The sequence below is a fragment of the Pseudophryne corroboree genome, chromosome 3 (assembly GCF_028390025.1).
Source record: "Pseudophryne corroboree isolate aPseCor3 chromosome 3, aPseCor3.hap2, whole genome shotgun sequence".
Lineage (NCBI taxonomy): Eukaryota > Metazoa > Chordata > Amphibia > Anura > Myobatrachidae > Pseudophryne > Pseudophryne corroboree.
The window spans coordinates 308,448,018-308,465,370 of NC_086446.1; the positions used below are offsets into that span (position 1 = coordinate 308,448,018).

At 44.8% G+C, this 17,353-nt stretch overlaps 1 protein-coding gene across 2 annotated transcripts in view; it reads right to left on the minus strand.

The window, feature by feature from the left end:
• ACLY (ATP citrate lyase) overlaps positions 1 to 17,353 on the minus strand; it is a 202,395-nt gene that overhangs the window by 122,278 nt on the left and 62,764 nt on the right. For both annotated transcript variants that reach the window (XM_063959399.1, XM_063959400.1), the window contains exons 5-7: positions 15,105 to 15,295; positions 5,323 to 5,402; positions 5,076 to 5,206 (exon numbers count right to left, since the gene is read on the minus strand). In XM_063959399.1, the coding sequence (XP_063815469.1) occupies positions 5,076 to 5,206; positions 5,323 to 5,402; positions 15,105 to 15,295 (402 nt within the window). The remainder of the gene's footprint in view (positions 1 to 5,075; positions 5,207 to 5,322; positions 5,403 to 15,104; positions 15,296 to 17,353) is intronic.

Here is a 17,353-nt window from a genome sequence, read left to right on the forward strand (position 1 = left end):
AGAATATGCAGCACTGGGTCATACAAGCCTATACTCAGAAGTTAGGGGACTTAGTAACAGTATTGGAGCGGTATGAGACTGCAGGAAATATGTCAAAGTTGTCAGAAAAGAAACCAGGGAATGGGCAACCAGTTAAGATGTGGCCCCGTCTGTCACCCCTCAAGAAAACACAGCTGAGACCCCCAGGGTCGTCTGCTATGAGTGTGAAGACAGGTCATATAAGGGGGGACTGTCCCAGAAAAAGCCTATGGAGTGTGGAGTCGCTAGTATGGGCGTTACGTATCCCGCTTTTTGCATGATGGTACCCCTGGACTCTAGACACCCATGAATGTGGTAAACTGTGTTACTAAATGGGCGAGTACTCCGAGCTATTATAGACTGAGCTGACCCTGAATCAGGGGCTGGCTTTCCCAGGGCAGTGGAAAAAGTGCCAGGGTTTGTTGAAGTACTCTGCGTTTATGGGTCCACATCAAACTTCTCCTAGGTGCGTGTGAACCTCACCATAAAGGGGTGCACTTATGAGGTGGTCGGCACAGTTGGTCTTAAGCTCTCCTATCCTTTCATACTAGGACGCAATTTCCCAGGATTTGTAGAGCTATTAAAGGAACCACAGAGACAAAGCCACAGTAAAGTCTCTAAGGCCTTACCACGTAAAAGGGAGAAGAGTGGTTAAGCACGGCCAGCCCTATTTGGAGAAGGAAAGTCTGACTTACCATTATTGAAGGAGGGTGGCCCCAGTCCGGATTGGGATATGCTGCCGGCTGACACAGATCTGCAAAGTTTTGCTCGGGATCTACAAAACGATGCTGCCCTCAGGAATGTCACATCTAGGGTCATAGAAGTTAATGGCATGGCAAGAACTGCCTACCCACCAGAGGACACTCCATATATCTGGTATATAGGGTGGTATTCAATTCTTTCCACCCCCTTCCACACCTGGTCTGTTTCTGCTGATGGGCGTGGTATCATCATTTCAGCTCGCTACCCCTGGGGTAGCAAGGCACCCTAACCCTTTACGCATCTAAACCTGATTACTATGGGCACGAGATGCGCAATAACGGGGATCACTTTTAAAAGGATATTGGGCATGATATATCATTTGAATACCACCCATAGAGTCTAAGTGTAGTAAGGGAAGAAGATTGAACAGTTATTGGTGCCCAGGATACACATACCTCTAGTGTTGCGAGCCACTCAAACCCACGTTTGGGAAGGTCATCTCGGAGAAGAGAAAATACTAGAACATATTCTGCTACGCTTTTTTTGGCCAGGAATCACAGCTGAAGTAAAATAATTCTGCTAATGATGCCCCGTGTGCCAGAAGACCAACCCAAGGCATCATTTGAGGGCACCACTAGTGCGAATGCCTATTGCTGGGGTACCACTTGACTGCATTGCAATGGATCTCGTGGGTCCACTTGTAAAGTCAGAGCTGGGTAATCAATATGTTTTTGTATACTTTATTAGGACACCCGCTTTCCAGGAGAGATACCCTTACGAAATATTAAAACGGCTACTATTGTCAAAGAATGAATGCTCCTCTTTTCTCATCTCGGATTCCCTAAAGAAAACCTTACAGATCAAGTTACCCCATTCATGTCACAAGTAATGGCAGAGCTATATAAGAAATTAGGAATAGGATGTCTGGGTTGGTGGAAAGATTCAATAGAACCCTAAAATCCATGATCGGTCGGGTTGTCCTAGATAGCAAATGGGCATGAGATGAAGTGCTTCCTTACCTCATGTGCACTACTCGTGAAGCACCACAGTCCTCAATCGGGTTCATCTCTTTCGAGCTTCTTTTTGGGAAACAGCCTATAGACGTACTCAACATTTTAAAAGAAGGCTGGGAACAGCAGAAGTTGTATGAACCAATGTCATGGAGTTAATTAGAACACTGTATGAGCGACTGTATAAAATAGTTCCTATAGTTCGAGAAAATCTTATAGAGGCTCAAAGTCAACAGAAACGAACTTATGCTTCTGCACACGTTCGGACAAAGGAAACAAAGCTTTATTTTTAGAACCGATGCAAGAGAGCAAGTTGTTTGCTCATTGGCACGGCCTTTACGAAGTTGTGGAACTGGTAGGACTGGTAAACTACCGTGCCAGGCAGCCAGTAAGAAGACATGCGGAGCACATATACCACATAAACTTGCTCAAACCTTGGCAAGACAAGAGGAGATGTCTATTCCTGTGCTCCTGGCTAGGACACTTGGTTCTCCTTCTGTCTCTTTGTGGGATACATTCTCTGTGAGGCAGTGGAAAAAAATAAAATAAAAAAAAAGGAGTAGAACCTGGCATCTGTAAGAAAAGAAGGATGGTTGCTTCTTTGCCAGAGTGCACCACATTAGTGCGGTATCAAGAAGACACACCTGGAAAGTTTGAAAAGGTTGAATGGTCTGGCCTGTCGCAAAGAGAAACTGCGCTTCCCCAAACTTGGAGAAGCTATTGGGGGAGGGGGGGGGGATATGTGGTGAGAGGGCTTGTGTCTCACCACAATGGCCCACATTTCTGTGGGATCAGCTCCCTCCTCCTAGGTAGAAGAAAACAAGACCGGCACATTCTGCAGATGCAGTGGAGATTTGGAATTCTGGGTCTTGTGGATTGCCCAGATCACCAAGAACTCATCAATGAGAACAGAAACATTTTAAAACTTCCATTCACCAAGAGTTCTGCGTACAGATGACTGATAAGAGGCCAGCGAGTAGGTTGGAGTATGGAGTAGAAAATAGTCTATAAGAGGGGGAACAGCATGTGAGGAGAAAGGGTCCTGCTCATGAAAGTTTACATTCTGAAGGGGAGGGTTGATGATTGAGTAGAAATGAGCCATATAGCAGAGGGTTAGGATGAGAGATGAGATAGAAGTGAGCATGTAACAGAGGGTTAGGATGAGAGGTGGCTGGGTTTGAGGAAGAAGTGGGTATTTGAGAGCCCGTTTATAGTTTTGTAGGGAGGTGGACAGTCTGATAGGGAGAGGTAGAGAATTCCAGTGGTAGGGAGCGCCACAGCCAAAATCTTGGAGGCAGGAATGGGAGGAAGTAATCCGTTGGCAGGAGAGGCATGTATTTGTGGAGCAAAAAGGGCGGGTGGGAGTGTAAAAGGGAGATAAGGTCAGATATGTATATTGGAGGGGAATGGGTACGGGCATTATAAGCGAGTGTGAGAAGCTTGAATTGGATTCAGAAGAGTAAGGGAAGCCGGTGAAAGGCTTGTAAGAGAGGGGGAGGTGGACGTAGTACGTTTGGAGAGGAAGATGAGACAGGCAGCAGCATTGAGGATAGATTGGAGTAGAAAGGCGTTTGTTTGTGAGGGAGGCCACATAGCAGGAGATTACAGTAGTCCAATCTGGAGATGACCAGTTACTGGGTGAGGGTCTTAGTAGCATCAAGGGTGAGAAAGGGTCTGATCCAGGAAATATATCCGAGATGGAAACGGCAGGACTGCGAGAGGTACTGAGGGGCAGATGTATTAACCTGGAGAAGGCATAAGGAAGTGATAAACCAGTGATATGTGCAAGGTGATAAAGGCACTAGCCAATCAGCTCCAATATGTAAATTAACAGTTAGGATCTGATTGGCTGCTGCCTTTATCACCTTGCATATATCACTGGTTTGTCACTTCCTTATGCCTTCTCCAGGTTAATACATCGCCCCTGAATGTGTGGTTTGAAGGAGAGAGATGGAATCAAGGCTAGCTCAAAGACAAAAAAAAACTGTATTAAAATATATATGGGGCACAGTATAGGCCCCAAGAGGATGCCAAACAGACATCAGCGCTGTTCGTCCCAATGTAGGATAAATTATATGTACAGTATTTATTACCAGTAATTTATATAGTGCGTACATATTCTGCAGGGCTTTACAGAGAACATTTGGCCATTCACATCAGTCCATACCCCAGTGGGGTTTACAATCCATATTCCATGCCTCATGTACACGCGCGCGCGCACACACACATTGGTAAATTATGTTGGAGCCGATTAGCCTAACAATATATATTTTTGGATTGTGGGAGGAAACCCACATAAGCACGGGGCAGAATATACAAACTCCACACAGGTAGGGCCATGCTGCCCTAAATGTATTTGCACTGACTGCAGGTTGTACCACTTACTGTAGAATAGATTTCACAAAATATGAGTAAAACCAAATAAATAGGGACTTTTATACAGCTTTATAAAAGCTGTAGAGAAATAAAGAGAAAGTACAAATCAATCAGCTACTAACTGTCATTTTACAGGCTGTGTTTGAAAAATTACAATTGTGAGCTGATTGGTTAGTATTTTCTCTCTCTGTGAAAAGCAGTACATAACATAAAACATTCTAATTTTCCCACAACACAAGAGACGCAAGGGGGTATGCAATTGTGTCCGGTAATCTCTGAGCTATTGATTTAGCCCCCCTGCCTATTCAATTACGGCCTGTTATCGCCCGTTTTTAAGGCATTTTCGCCAATGCCTTGCCAGCTTTTTTTTTTTTTTTTTTTTGATAAGTATTGGCGAAAAATGCCTCAAAAGCAGTAAAAAGGATAGCGGTTTTCCCTGCACATATGAGAAAACTTGAGTGTTCGCCAAGCCACATTTTTTTCGCTCTTGCCGAATTTTTCACCTAGGCGAAAAAACATCCCTGCTATTGAATAGGGCGTATCCCTATTCACTTTAAAAATAGCGAAAAGTCCCGGTTTTTTGCCACGGACCTAACTGCATACCCCCCCACAGATATACAACAGATTCAAGATTTCTCCAAATGCCAGAAAGTAGCCATACAGTTATGTCCTCATACATTTTTGTTGCAGTTACACCAAACCTCCCCTCTTAACATGCCAGGTCCCGTGAGACTCTGCCAGCTCCAGGCGTCTTTTTTTATTATTATTATTTTTTTTTTGCTGAAACTGTATCTCAAACTCAACGCAATATGACAAGTATGCACCAGGAGACACGGCTAATTAATTTTAAATGAGAAACTTTTATATTTAGTGGCGTTGCACAGGACCTGTCAGCTCACTCACACCATGCATCTTCCGCTTCCGTGGTGCATTGAGGCTAGATGTATCTTTGGCAACTGAGCCACTTACCTCTGGATAAGCTTCTCTTCCAAAAGGAGGTGGAAACTCCACATCCCCCCATTTAGCTTTGCAAAGGTAGTCAGCAGTAGCATCAATCTTAGCGGCCATATCCAAAACATACACACCATTCTTGGTCACAACTTGAAGGAGAGTGACAGAGAACATGTAAGGGGAAACAAAATAAAATCACTAAAATAGACAAACTTCCCAGTGATCAAACCAACCTCTGGAGGTTAGCTACCGTGTCGAGACTTACCTAAAGGGTTGATCTCCAAGTAAGTAAAGAACAGGTCATCATAGAAGTTGATTAATCCAGTTATGAAGCTGGCAAGAACCCTATAGACAATATTAAGCATTTTGTCAAAACTGAAGTTATATTGATGGTCATTGGCTATTAGCAAACAGCTTTGGTCAATCTGGAGAAAGTAACACAATTAATGCAGATATGATTGTTTGCTTTAGGAGTCTTTTACCAACATTTTTCTTAGACACATTTGTGCTAAACCTTTGCTTTCATTAAAATGCATTTAGGTGTCCAGGTCTTTGGAAACACAAATTTAACAATTAATCTGCAGCTATATTTGCATGTTGGGGTATACTCTGTAAAAAGCACATTCTACAGACAGTAAAACACTGTATCAAAGTCCATCTTCTATCACATCAGGACCACACCTTCATTCATTTGAACTTTTCGGATGCTCTTCTAAAATACAGCTTAGATTAACGTATGTTAAATGAATCATGGAAGTGAGGAGGCATAAGCACTACTCTTACTACTTGCTGCACTGTAGGTATTCAGATGTTATTGGTTGAAGCGCACTTCGTAATGCAACTCTCCACAAACGTGAAACAGGAAACAGCAAAATGCATCTCATAAGTATAGGGACAAGGTTGGACTACTGCTACATCTTACCATCAGAAATTATTAAGTCTTTTGAAAGGAAGAAAAAGTTTGTGCAGTCACTAATATCTAAAATCTAAGCTCCAATAAATATGCCTTTTTTTCACCCAGGCTTAACCAACAAAGAGGGAAATGCATCATACCTTCTGAAGAGTGGAACAGTTTCCCATTCCAACTAATCAGCTAATAGCTAGCATTTATCAAATATATTCTATAAAATGATAGAGTGATCGGTAGAAACGTATTGGTTGCTATGGGCAACTTCTCCACGCTTTAGAAGGGTTGAGACATGTGCCTGAATGCACCCCCTCCCCACACCACTCCATGCACACACCTGTAAATATGGATGCAGTACAACAAAAGTAGGTGTGCAACACCTCAACAGTCCATTAAACATATGTAAACTGTCATTACTGTCTATAGTACAAAACTGAAGTCAGTTACTAATTTGTTACAGCTGTTCAGTGCAAATTGTGCATTCAGGTTCAGTGTTTGTGTATTCGTACATGGACTACATTCAATTGATTGTTTCATTCACTAAAAAAGGTGCAAACGATATGAAAAAATAAGAATTTACTTACCGATAATTCTATTTCTCGGAGTCCGTAGTGGATGCTGGGGACTCCGTCAGGACCATGGGGATTAGCGGCTCCGCAGGAGACAGGGCACAAAAGTAAAAGCTTTAGGATCAGGTGGTGTGCACTGGCTCCTCCCCCCATGACCCTCCTCCAAGCCTCAGTTAGGATACTGTGCCCGGACGAGCGTACACAATAAGGAAGGATTTTGAATCCCGGGTAAGACTCATACCAGCCACACCAATCACACTGTACAACCTGTGATCTGAACCCAGTTAACAGCATGATAACAGCGGAGCCTCTGAAAAGATGTCTCACAACAATAATAACCCGATTTTTGTAACAATAACTATGTACAAGTATTGCAGACAATCCGCACTTGGGATGGGCGCCCAGCATCCACTACGGACTCCGAGAAATAGAATTATCGGTAAGTAAATTCTTATTTTCTCTGACGTCCTAAGTGGATGCTGGGGACTCCGTCAGGACCATGGGGATTATACCAAAGCTCCCAAACGGGCGGGAGAGTGCGGATGACTCTGCAGCACCGAATGAGAGAACTCCAGGTCCTCCTCAGTCAGGGTGTGCCCCTGACCAAGTATCAGCTCGGCAAAGTTGTAAAGCCGAGACCCCTCGGGCAGCCGCCCAAGATGAGCCCACCTTCCTTGTGGAATGGGCATTTACATATTTTGGCTGTGGCAGGCCTGCCACAGAATGTGCAAGCTGAATTGTACTACACATCCAACTAGCAATCGTCTACTTAGAAGCAAGAGCACCCAGTTTGTTGGGTGCATACAGGATAACAGCAAGTCAGTTTTCCTGACTCCAGCCGTCCTGGAAACTATATTTTCAGGGCCCTGACAACATCTAGCAACTTGGAGTCCTCCAAGTCCCTAGTAGCCGCAGGTACCACAATAAGCTGGTTCGGGTGAAACACTGACACCACCTTAGGGAGAAACTGGGGATGAGTCCGCAGCTCTGCCCTGTCCGAATGGACAATCAGATATGGGCTTTTTTGAGACAAACGCCGCCAATTCTGACACTCGCCTGGCTGAGGCCAGGGCCAACAGCATGGTCACTTTCCCTGTGAGATATTTCAAATCCACAGATTTGAGCGGTTTAAACCAATGTGATTTTAGGAATCCCAGAACTACGTTGAGATCCCACAGTGCCACTGGAGGCACAAAAGGGGGTTGTATATGCAGTACTCCCTTGACAAACTTCTGGACTTCAGGAACTGAAGCCAATTCTTTCTGGAAGAAAATCGACAGGGCCGAAATTTGAACCTTAATGGACCCCAATTTGAGGCCCATAGACACTCCTGTTTGCAGGAAATGCAGGAAACGACCGAGTTGAAATTTCTTCATGGGGCCTTCCTGGCCTCACACCACGCAACATATTTTCGCCACATGTGGTGATAATGTTGTGCGGTCACCTCCTTCCTGGCTTTGACCAGGGTAGGAATGACCTCTTCCGGAATGCCTTTTTCCCTTAGGATCCGGCGTTCAACCGCCATGGCGTCAAACGCAGCCGCGGTAAGTCTTGGAACAGACATGGTACTTGCTGAAGCAAGTCCTTCTTAGCGGCAGAGGCCATGAGTCCTCTGTGAGCATCTCTTGAAGTTCCGGGTACCAAGTCCTTCTTGGCCAATCCGGAGCCACGAGTATAGTTCTTACTCCTCTACGTCTTATAATTCTCAATACCTTGGGTATGAGAAGCAGAGGAGGGAAGACATACACCGACTGGTACACCCACGGTGTTACCAGAACGTCCACAGCTATTGCCTGAGGGTCTTTTGACCTGGCGCAATACTTGTCCAGTTTTTTGTTCAGGCGGGACGCCATCATGTCCACCTTTGGTCTTTTCCAACGGTTCACAATCATGTGGAAGACTTCCCGATGAAGTCCCCACTCTCCCGGGTGGAGGTTGTGCCTGCTGAGGAAGTCTGCTTCCCAGTTGTCCACTCCCGGAATGAACACTGCTGACAGTGCTATCACATGATTTTCCGCCCAGCGAAAAATCCTTGCAGTTTCTGCCATTGCCCTCCTGCTTCTTGTGCCGCCCTGTCTGTTTACGTGGGCGACTGCCGTGATGTTGTCCCACTGGATCAATACCGGCTGACCTTGAAGCAGAGGTCTTGCTAAGCTTAGAGCATTGTAAATTGCCCTTAGCTCCAGTATATTTATGTGGAGAAAAATCTCCAGACTTGATCACACTCCCTGGAAATTTTTTTCCTGTGTGACTGCTCCCCAGCCTCTCAGGCTGGCCTCCGTGGTCACCAGCATCCAATCCTGAATGCCGAATCTGCGGCCCTCTAGAAGATGAGCACTCTGTAACCACCACAGGAGAGACACCCTTGTCCTTGGAGATAGGGTTATCCGCTGATGCATCTGAAAATGCGATCCGGACCATTTGTCCAGCAGATCCCACTGAAAAGTTCTTGCGTGGAATCTACCGAATGGAATCGCTTCGTAAGAAGCCACCATCTTTCCCAGGACCCTTGTGCATTGATGCACTGACACTTGGCCTGGTCTTAGGAGGTTCCTGACTAGGTCGGATAACTCCCTGGCTTTCTCCTCCGGGAGAAACACCTTTTTCTGGACTGTGTCCAGAACCATCCCTAGGAACAGCAGACGTGTCGTCGGAAACGGCTGCGATTTTGGATATTTAGAATCCACCCGTGCTGTCGTAGAACTACTTGAGATAGTGCTACTCCGACTTCCAACTGTTCTCTGGACCTTGCCCTTATCAGGAGATCGTCCAAGTAAGGGATAATTAAGACGCCTTTTCTTTGAAGAAGAATCATCATTTCGGCCATTACTTTGGTAAAGACCCGGGGTGCCGTGGACAATCCAAACGGCAGCGTCTGAAACTGATAGTGACAGTTCCGTACCACGAACCTGAGGTACCCTTGGTGAGAAGGGCAATTTGGGACATGGAGGTAAGCATCCTTGATGTCCAGGGACACCATATAGTCCCCTTCTTCCTGGTTCGCTATCACTGCTCTGAGTGACTCCATCTTGATTTGAACCTTTGTATGTAAGTGTTCAAAGATTTCCCATTTAGAATAGGTCTCACCGAGCCGTCTGGCTTCAGTACCACAATATAGTGTGGAATAATACCCCTTTCCTTGTTGTAGGAGGGGTACTTTGATTATCACCTGCTGGGAATACAGCTTGTGAATTGTTTCCAATACTGCCTCCCTGTCGGAGGAAGACGTTGGTAAAGCAGACATCAGGAGCCTGCGAGGGGGAGACGTCTCGAATTTCCAGTCTGTACCCCCGGGATACTACTTATAGGATCCAGGGGTCCACTTGCGAGTGAGCCCACTACGCGCTGAAACTCTCGAGACGACCCCCCACCGCACTTGAGTCCGCTTGTACGGCCCCAGCGTCATGCTGAGGACTTGGCAGAAGCTGTGGAGGGCTTCTGTTCCTGGGAATGGGCTGCCTGCTGCAGTCTTCTTCCCTTTCCTCTATCCCTGGGCAGATATGACTGGCCTTTTGCCCGCTTGCCCTTATGGGGACGAAAGGACTGAGGCTGAAAAGACGGTGTCTTTTTCTGCTGAGATGTGATTTGGGGTAAAAAAGGTGGATTTTCCAGCTGTTGCCGAGGCCACCAGGTCCGATGGACCGACCCCAAATAACTCCTCCCCTTTATACGGCAATACTTCCATGTGCCGTTTGGAATCTGCATCACCTGACCACTGTCGTGTCCATAAACATCTTCTGGCAGATATGGACATCGCACTTACTCTTGATGCCAGAGTGCAAATATCCCTCTGTGCATCTCGCATATATAGAAAATGCAACCTTTAAATGCTCTATAGTCAATAAAATACTGTCCCTGTCAAGGGTATCAATATTTTCAGTCAGGGAATCCGACCAAGCCACCCCAGCGCTGCACATCCATGCTGAGGCGATCGCTGGTCGCAGTATAACACCAGTATGTGTGTATATACCTTTTTAGGATATTTTCCAGCCTCTCAGCTGGCTCCTTGAGGGCGGCCCTATCTGGAGACGGTACCGCCACTTGTTTTGATAAGCGTGTGAGCGCCTTATCCACCCTAAAGGGTGTTTCCCAACGCGCCCTAACTTCTGGCGGGAAAGGGTATACCGCCAATAATTTTCTATCGGGGGAAACCCACGCATCATCACACACTTCATTTAATTTATCTGATTCAGGAAAAACTACAGGTAGTTTTTTTTCACACCCCACATAATACCCTTCTTGTGGTACTTGTAGTATCAGAAATATGTAACACCTCCTTCATTGCCCTTAACATGTAACGTGTGGCCCTAAAGGAAAATACGTTTGTTTCTTCACCGTCGACACTGGAGTCAGTGTCCGTGTCTGTGTCTGTGTCGACCGACTGAGGAAAATGAGCGTTTTACAGCCCCTGACGGTGTTTGAGACGCCTGGACAGGTACTAATTTGTTTGCCGGCCGTCTCATGTCGTCAACCGACCTTGCAGCGTGTTGACATTATCACGTAATTCCTTAAATAAGCCATCCATTCCGGTGTCGACTCCCTAGAGAGTGACATCACCATTTCAGGCAATTGCTCCGCCTCCTCACCAACATCGTCCTCATACATGTCGACACACACGTACCGACACACAGCACACACACAGGGAATGCTCTGATAGAGGACAGGACCCCACTAGCCCTTTGGGGAGACAGAGGGAGAGTTTGCCAGCACACACCAAAAACGCTATAATTATACAGGGACAACCTTTATATAAGTGTTTTTCCCTTATAGCATTTTAATATATATATATACATATCGCCAAATAAGTGCCCCCCTCTCTGTTTTAACCCTGTTTCTGTAGTGCAGTGCAGGGGAGAGCCTGGGAGCCTTCCCACCAGCATTTCTGTGAGGGAAAATGGCGCTGTGTGCTGAGGAGAATAGGCCCCGCCCCCTTTTCGGCGGGCTTCTTCTCCCGTTTTTCTGAGACCTGGCAGGGGTTAAATACATCCATATAGCCCCCAGGGGCTATATGTGATGTATTTTTAGCCAGAATAAGGTACTATCATTGCTGCCCAGGGCGCCCCCCCCCAGCGCCCTGCACCCTCAGTGACCGCTGCTATGAAGTGTGCTGACAACAATGGCGCACAGCTGCAGTGCTGTGCGCTACCTTATGAAGACTGAAGAGTCTTCTGCCGCCGTTTCTGGACCTCTTCACTTTTCGGCATCTGCAAGGGGGGTCGGCGGCGCGGCTCCGGGACGAACCCCAGGGTGAGACCTGTGTTCCGACTCCCTCTGGAGCTAATGGTGTCCAGTAGCCTAAGAAGCCAATCCATCCTGCACGCAGGTGAGTTCACTTCTCTCCCCTAAGTCCCTCGTAGCAGTGAGCCTGTTGCCAGCAGGACTCACTGAAAATAAAAAACCTTACAAACTTTTACTCTAAGCAGCTCTTTAGGAGAGCCACCTAGATTGCACCCTTCTCGGCCGGGCACAAAAATCTAACTGAGGCTTGGAGGAGGGTCATGGGGGGAGGAGCCAGTGCACACCACCTGATCCTAAAGCTTTTACTTTTGTGCCCTGTCTCCTGCGGAGCCGCTAATCCCCATGGTCCTGACGGAGTCCCCAGCATCCACTTAGGACGTCAGAGAAATACATACTGTATGTACTAAATTAACTATGGAAGCCTTAAGACAATGATATGTCATGTAAATCAATAGCAGTGTTATACCGAAGGAAAACAGAAGGCAAACAAGCCAACAGTATAACAGAAGGACGGCATTACAACCACAAAACTCAGGATCATTATGTGGCCTTTCTTCACCTCTACCATGGTAACTCCAGGACCAGGCTTACCACCTCTCCGGCTGAGAACATCAAGTCTGCCCCTGGGCCAAACCCTCAAGATGAGCAGGGTACTGTGTGGGGAGAGCACCAGGACCAGGCTCAGCAGAGACATCTCCATTGGTCCTGAGTGTGCTCCCCACATTCTCATACCCACTCGCACTATGATCTTAACAAAATAATGTTATCCCAATTTTCCTTCTGTCTGCCTGGTTACCTGCTATTATTTATCCCCCCCCCCCCCCCGTTTTTCTTTTACCCTCTCTTCCACCCCACCGTGTGCTTTTCCTGTAATGTTTACCTCCACTGATTGCACACCCTGCCATTGCGCCCTACATACAGGGTACATCATACTACTACATAAGTGTCAGTTTTCCCATTTATGCACTTGGCCCTTGTATGGTTCACCTCCCATAGTGTAACCTTCAAAGTGCGCCCAACATGGCTGCCCCATATGGTACACTCGTGGATGGGATGAAAAATACATGGGCCTGGGGGTTTTGATGGAACCCTACTTTGAACTGTAGGACTCTGAAATCACCCCCATTTTGTGTCATCTCTTCTAGGGGTAGACTATTCCACCCTGGGTAATCCTACGCTGTGCGCCCAAGATGGCTACCGCACCTGGTACCTTGTGAGGATGGAATACACAACCCTTGGAAGTTAGTACCCAAAATGCCTACACCAAATCAAGGATTATGCTTTTTGTGTGCTGATCTATTGCTGTATTACTCAAATCCTCTGTATTATGTGCATTGTTTTTGATATCTGTAAAGTGCCTTGAGTCCTGTTGGAGAAAGAGCACTATATAAATAAAAATTATTATTATTATCATTATTATTATAATAAACAAAGGCCTCACATGTTCAGAGTTGTCCATTCTAGATCAAGTATGTTCAGAGTTGTCCATTCTAGATCAAGTCTTTACAATTTCAAGGACAACATGGGCTCATAGTCACAGTTATTTCAATAAAACAATAATCACCAATGCTGTCAGGGGTCTCAAATACTGGACTGTATTGGTCCACTGCCTTGCTTGTCTGTCTGCCAAAACAATTATTCTATGAAGTCATTGAGAAACTACTCCCAATGCTTTCTAATTACCCCATGAGCTTCTATTCTGTGGCTAGTCAGAGCAAGCACTTGGCTATGTACACAGAGCAGCGCCTGGTTTCCCTTGCCCGATAATCGTAGTCTGTACCAGTTATCTCACCTTTCTACTAATACTATCTGCGTATAGAATGTGTTATATCTGTGTACAGCTGGTCTTGCTCAACTACCCATCACTTATGCCAGCACTAACACTGGCTTGTACCAGATTCCTTCCATTCTGGCAAGCTGATACTAGATTCATTATACCTCATCATATGTTTTGGTTGCTATGTACAATTATTAAATGGAATATTAGGTAGAGAGTCAGCCCACATTCACAAATCATGGACAGTGGTGAAGTAAACATCACTTCTAATTACCATTATGTGTGTCTGTTTTTGAATCTTTCCGTCGGCAGATACATTTCTACAGCATACAAAACATGGGGACCAAGACATATATGCTAGCAGCAGAGGATAAATAATACATTGCTAAGTACACAAAGCTAATGTTTAGCCTAAAGAGAAAACCCATTAGTACAAGAGGAATAACAGCATAAAACTACCAGGCTTTTCAGATGACAGCATCTATAGAGCCAAAGAGGAAATTGGGCAAGAACGTAGAAGAAAACAAAGTATGGCTTTCTTAGCTGCAGCTAGAACAGAGCATAAGTACAGCTATTGTTCTAAAACACCAACAAAGCAGGAGCAATGCCTAAGCTGCTCTTCATGGTCATCACATGGTGCAAGTTATAGCAAAGACTTACAGCCTATTGCAACCAATTAGATAAGGATTTGATCACACAGCAGAGACTAAACACTCTACTTTTCCAGATAAAATAGGGCAGAAATCTTAAGCACTGAATGGCTCTTGAATAAGAAATGCTCCTTCCCTATAACAAGGCTCCACACTGAAGATTTCTGTACAAGGTTGTGGCGTGTTTGCCCTTAAAAGAGCAAGCTGCTATGAATGCTACATTACACCATTAAGAAAAGAACGATTCCATCCTGCAGTGTGACCTTATCCTAAAGCCTCTTGTAGTAATGGAAGCAAGAATGGGTTTGCTACAGCTACATAACATGAGCCAATTGGACAGTAGATGCAGCCATTTGGTAAGCTGACAAAGTATTCAACCTATGAAATTACTAGAAACAGACATCAGTAAAGTATAGGCTGCACTTAAGGTGCATATACACAGTGAGATTTTGACTAAATGGCGATTTTGACTTTGTGATGTCCCCGTAGCCCAGATCCATCGATATTGACTATACACACGGTGCTATTTTGACTATGTACAATTTTGACTATACTAGGAACTAAATTGTACACAATTTAGTCAAACTGCCTTGCCTGCAGAATCTTTTTTTTTCCTTGCAATACCAACCCCGCGCGAGTGTGCATCAGTATCACAAGCTGTATACACACGGTGCAATATGTGCTAACTTTTCTTATGATTTTGACTATATAGTCAAAATCGTAAGCAAACATCGCACCGTGTGTATGCACCTTTACATGTACTTTTGTTCAGCCCATAAAATGGCTGCATCATCTTTACCAGAATTAACTTGCTCTAAGGAGCTAAACAACAACTTAACACAAGTGTGGAAATGTGTTTAAACACAATGAGATAACAATGCCACACAGCTGCCTTCCTTTACTCACTCTTGTTTATCTGGGGCTACATGGATTAGCAGGTTTGTTTTAACATCCTGCTCTGTCAAGTGTTCCCCCACACCGACCAGAAGTTTCTGGGCCTTTGAATCCACGTCTCCGACATCCACACCACCTTCATGATGGAAGAGTACATAGTCGCCCTCCCGGGCTGCATAGATGCAAACATAGAACTCCTCCTCCTACAAGGCAAACAAGGAGGCATTAGTAATACTCCAAACATAAACAGAAATATTTCACTTCAGTCTACTTACTTACTTAATAAAGAGTGTAAAACAGACCTTTGCAAAAACCTCATAAATTAAAAAAAAAACAGAACTAGACTTTGCTACATATTATTTGTGGAAAGTTGCAATCTGTTACATATTTTGCATGCAGCCATTTTGCTGGATGAACCTAATCCAGAGGTTTCCAACCGCGGTCCTCAAGGCACCCCAACGTTTCTGGTTTTAAATGTATCCATGCTTGGCCACAGGTGACTTAATTAGCACCGTAGTCAATTTGATTTAAGGGTCATTCTGTCAAAGTCGAAAAATATCCTGATTCATATGCCTTGTACTAACCCCTCATGCACATGCCCGCTGCACGTGCATGAGCTCTGCCGTGCGTGCACATATCCGCAAATTGCGTAAGATCGCTCCGGCGATCACGCGCGGTGTATGCGCATTTACGGTAGAGTTTGTGAGCGTCTAGCGGGCGACTCGATCATAACATATTTTACCCACATAGCGTGTTTTATAGTGAATATTCCCCTTAACAATGTTAGAAAGTATGTTTAGTGTAAACGGTTCTTGGACAGAGAAATTCCTCTTTGCATGATGGGAAGGGTCAGATAAAGGTAGAACGGTGGTGTCTAGTATCCAGCTGTAGAGTATTTTAATAGTAACATTTCGGTGTTGGTTAGGAAGAGATTGTTCGCTCCTGCGTATAGTTATGTTTAAAAGTAGTTTAGAGACATTTACTGTATTTGCTGTTCATTACCCATGCGGCGGGAATCCTGAGGATACCTCCCACCTGAGCAGTTGGAAATAGACACAGCCCACCTGTTCGAACCCACCTATGACCTTTTGTTATAATGCAGAGACACCTTGTGTCCAATGAACTATAAGATTATAGGGACCATTGTATTGTTACTGTATGTTGTGTATATAAAGGCCACCATTGCTGGACCAGCACTCACTTTCTCTACAAAGGTTTTCACACTGAAGGCTGAGGGCTGGTCCAGGACGCGCTTGCGAATCATTCCCACGTGTGTAAGTTTCTCTGTAGCCATTTTGTTATTCTTTATGTACGCCATTCGTTCTCATTTTGTTATCCTTTACGTGTTTGCCATTTTATTCTCTTTGTGTTTATTCTGTTTGCGATCGTTCGCTATTGTTCACATTTATTTCTTGTTATTCTGTTTAGATATTGATGTTAGGTCTGTAGTGTATAAGCTGTAACTGTTTTTCCCCTTTTTATACTAAAGTATCTTCTACGAAGGTGTTGGAACCTTACCAGGTCTTGTGTGTTTCACCAGTTATTGTATAGGGTTTCTGAGCGTCTCAATCGCTCAAACAGCTTTCATATTATCAAGGTCAATAAGTGTTACATTGTGGTAATATTACAGTATTAAGGTTTACAGTATAAGCATACCCTTACAGTGTGTTGTTAACAAGGTTTACTGTGAGTCAGTCAGTGAGCGTACGTGCCGCTCGTGCGTCGCACCCACAATAAGCGTCTGCTACGCTAAGTGCGTACCCTTACGGTACTCCGTGCGCCAATTGCGTACTTAGTCCATAATAAGTATATAGCTTATGTTCAAGGGTAAAAATTGACTTTATCAATTCCATGGTAACAAACGTCACATTTTGAAATATATTTCATGTGAAATATATTTTTTTGAGAATGTGGTTTGATTATTTTGTGCAAAGAAAATGTTGTTTGTGTGGTACATAATATGCTTTAATTCTGATGCAAAGCTTGTCATGAAAACTGGTAACAAACGTTACATGAAAAGACCATTTTCATGGAATGACCCTTAACCATCTGTGCTGAACCATGGATATACCTGAAACCTGTACTGTTGGGGTGCCTTGAGGACCGCGTTTGTGAACGTCTGACCTAATCTCAACACATCAAATTCAGTGGCCACTAGTACTATCGCAGATACGCACCTCAGTGATCCTTTCAAGTGTTAAATAGGCTGCATTCGCATAAACATTGGCCCAGCTCACAAAATGGCTGCATTCACTGTGAGA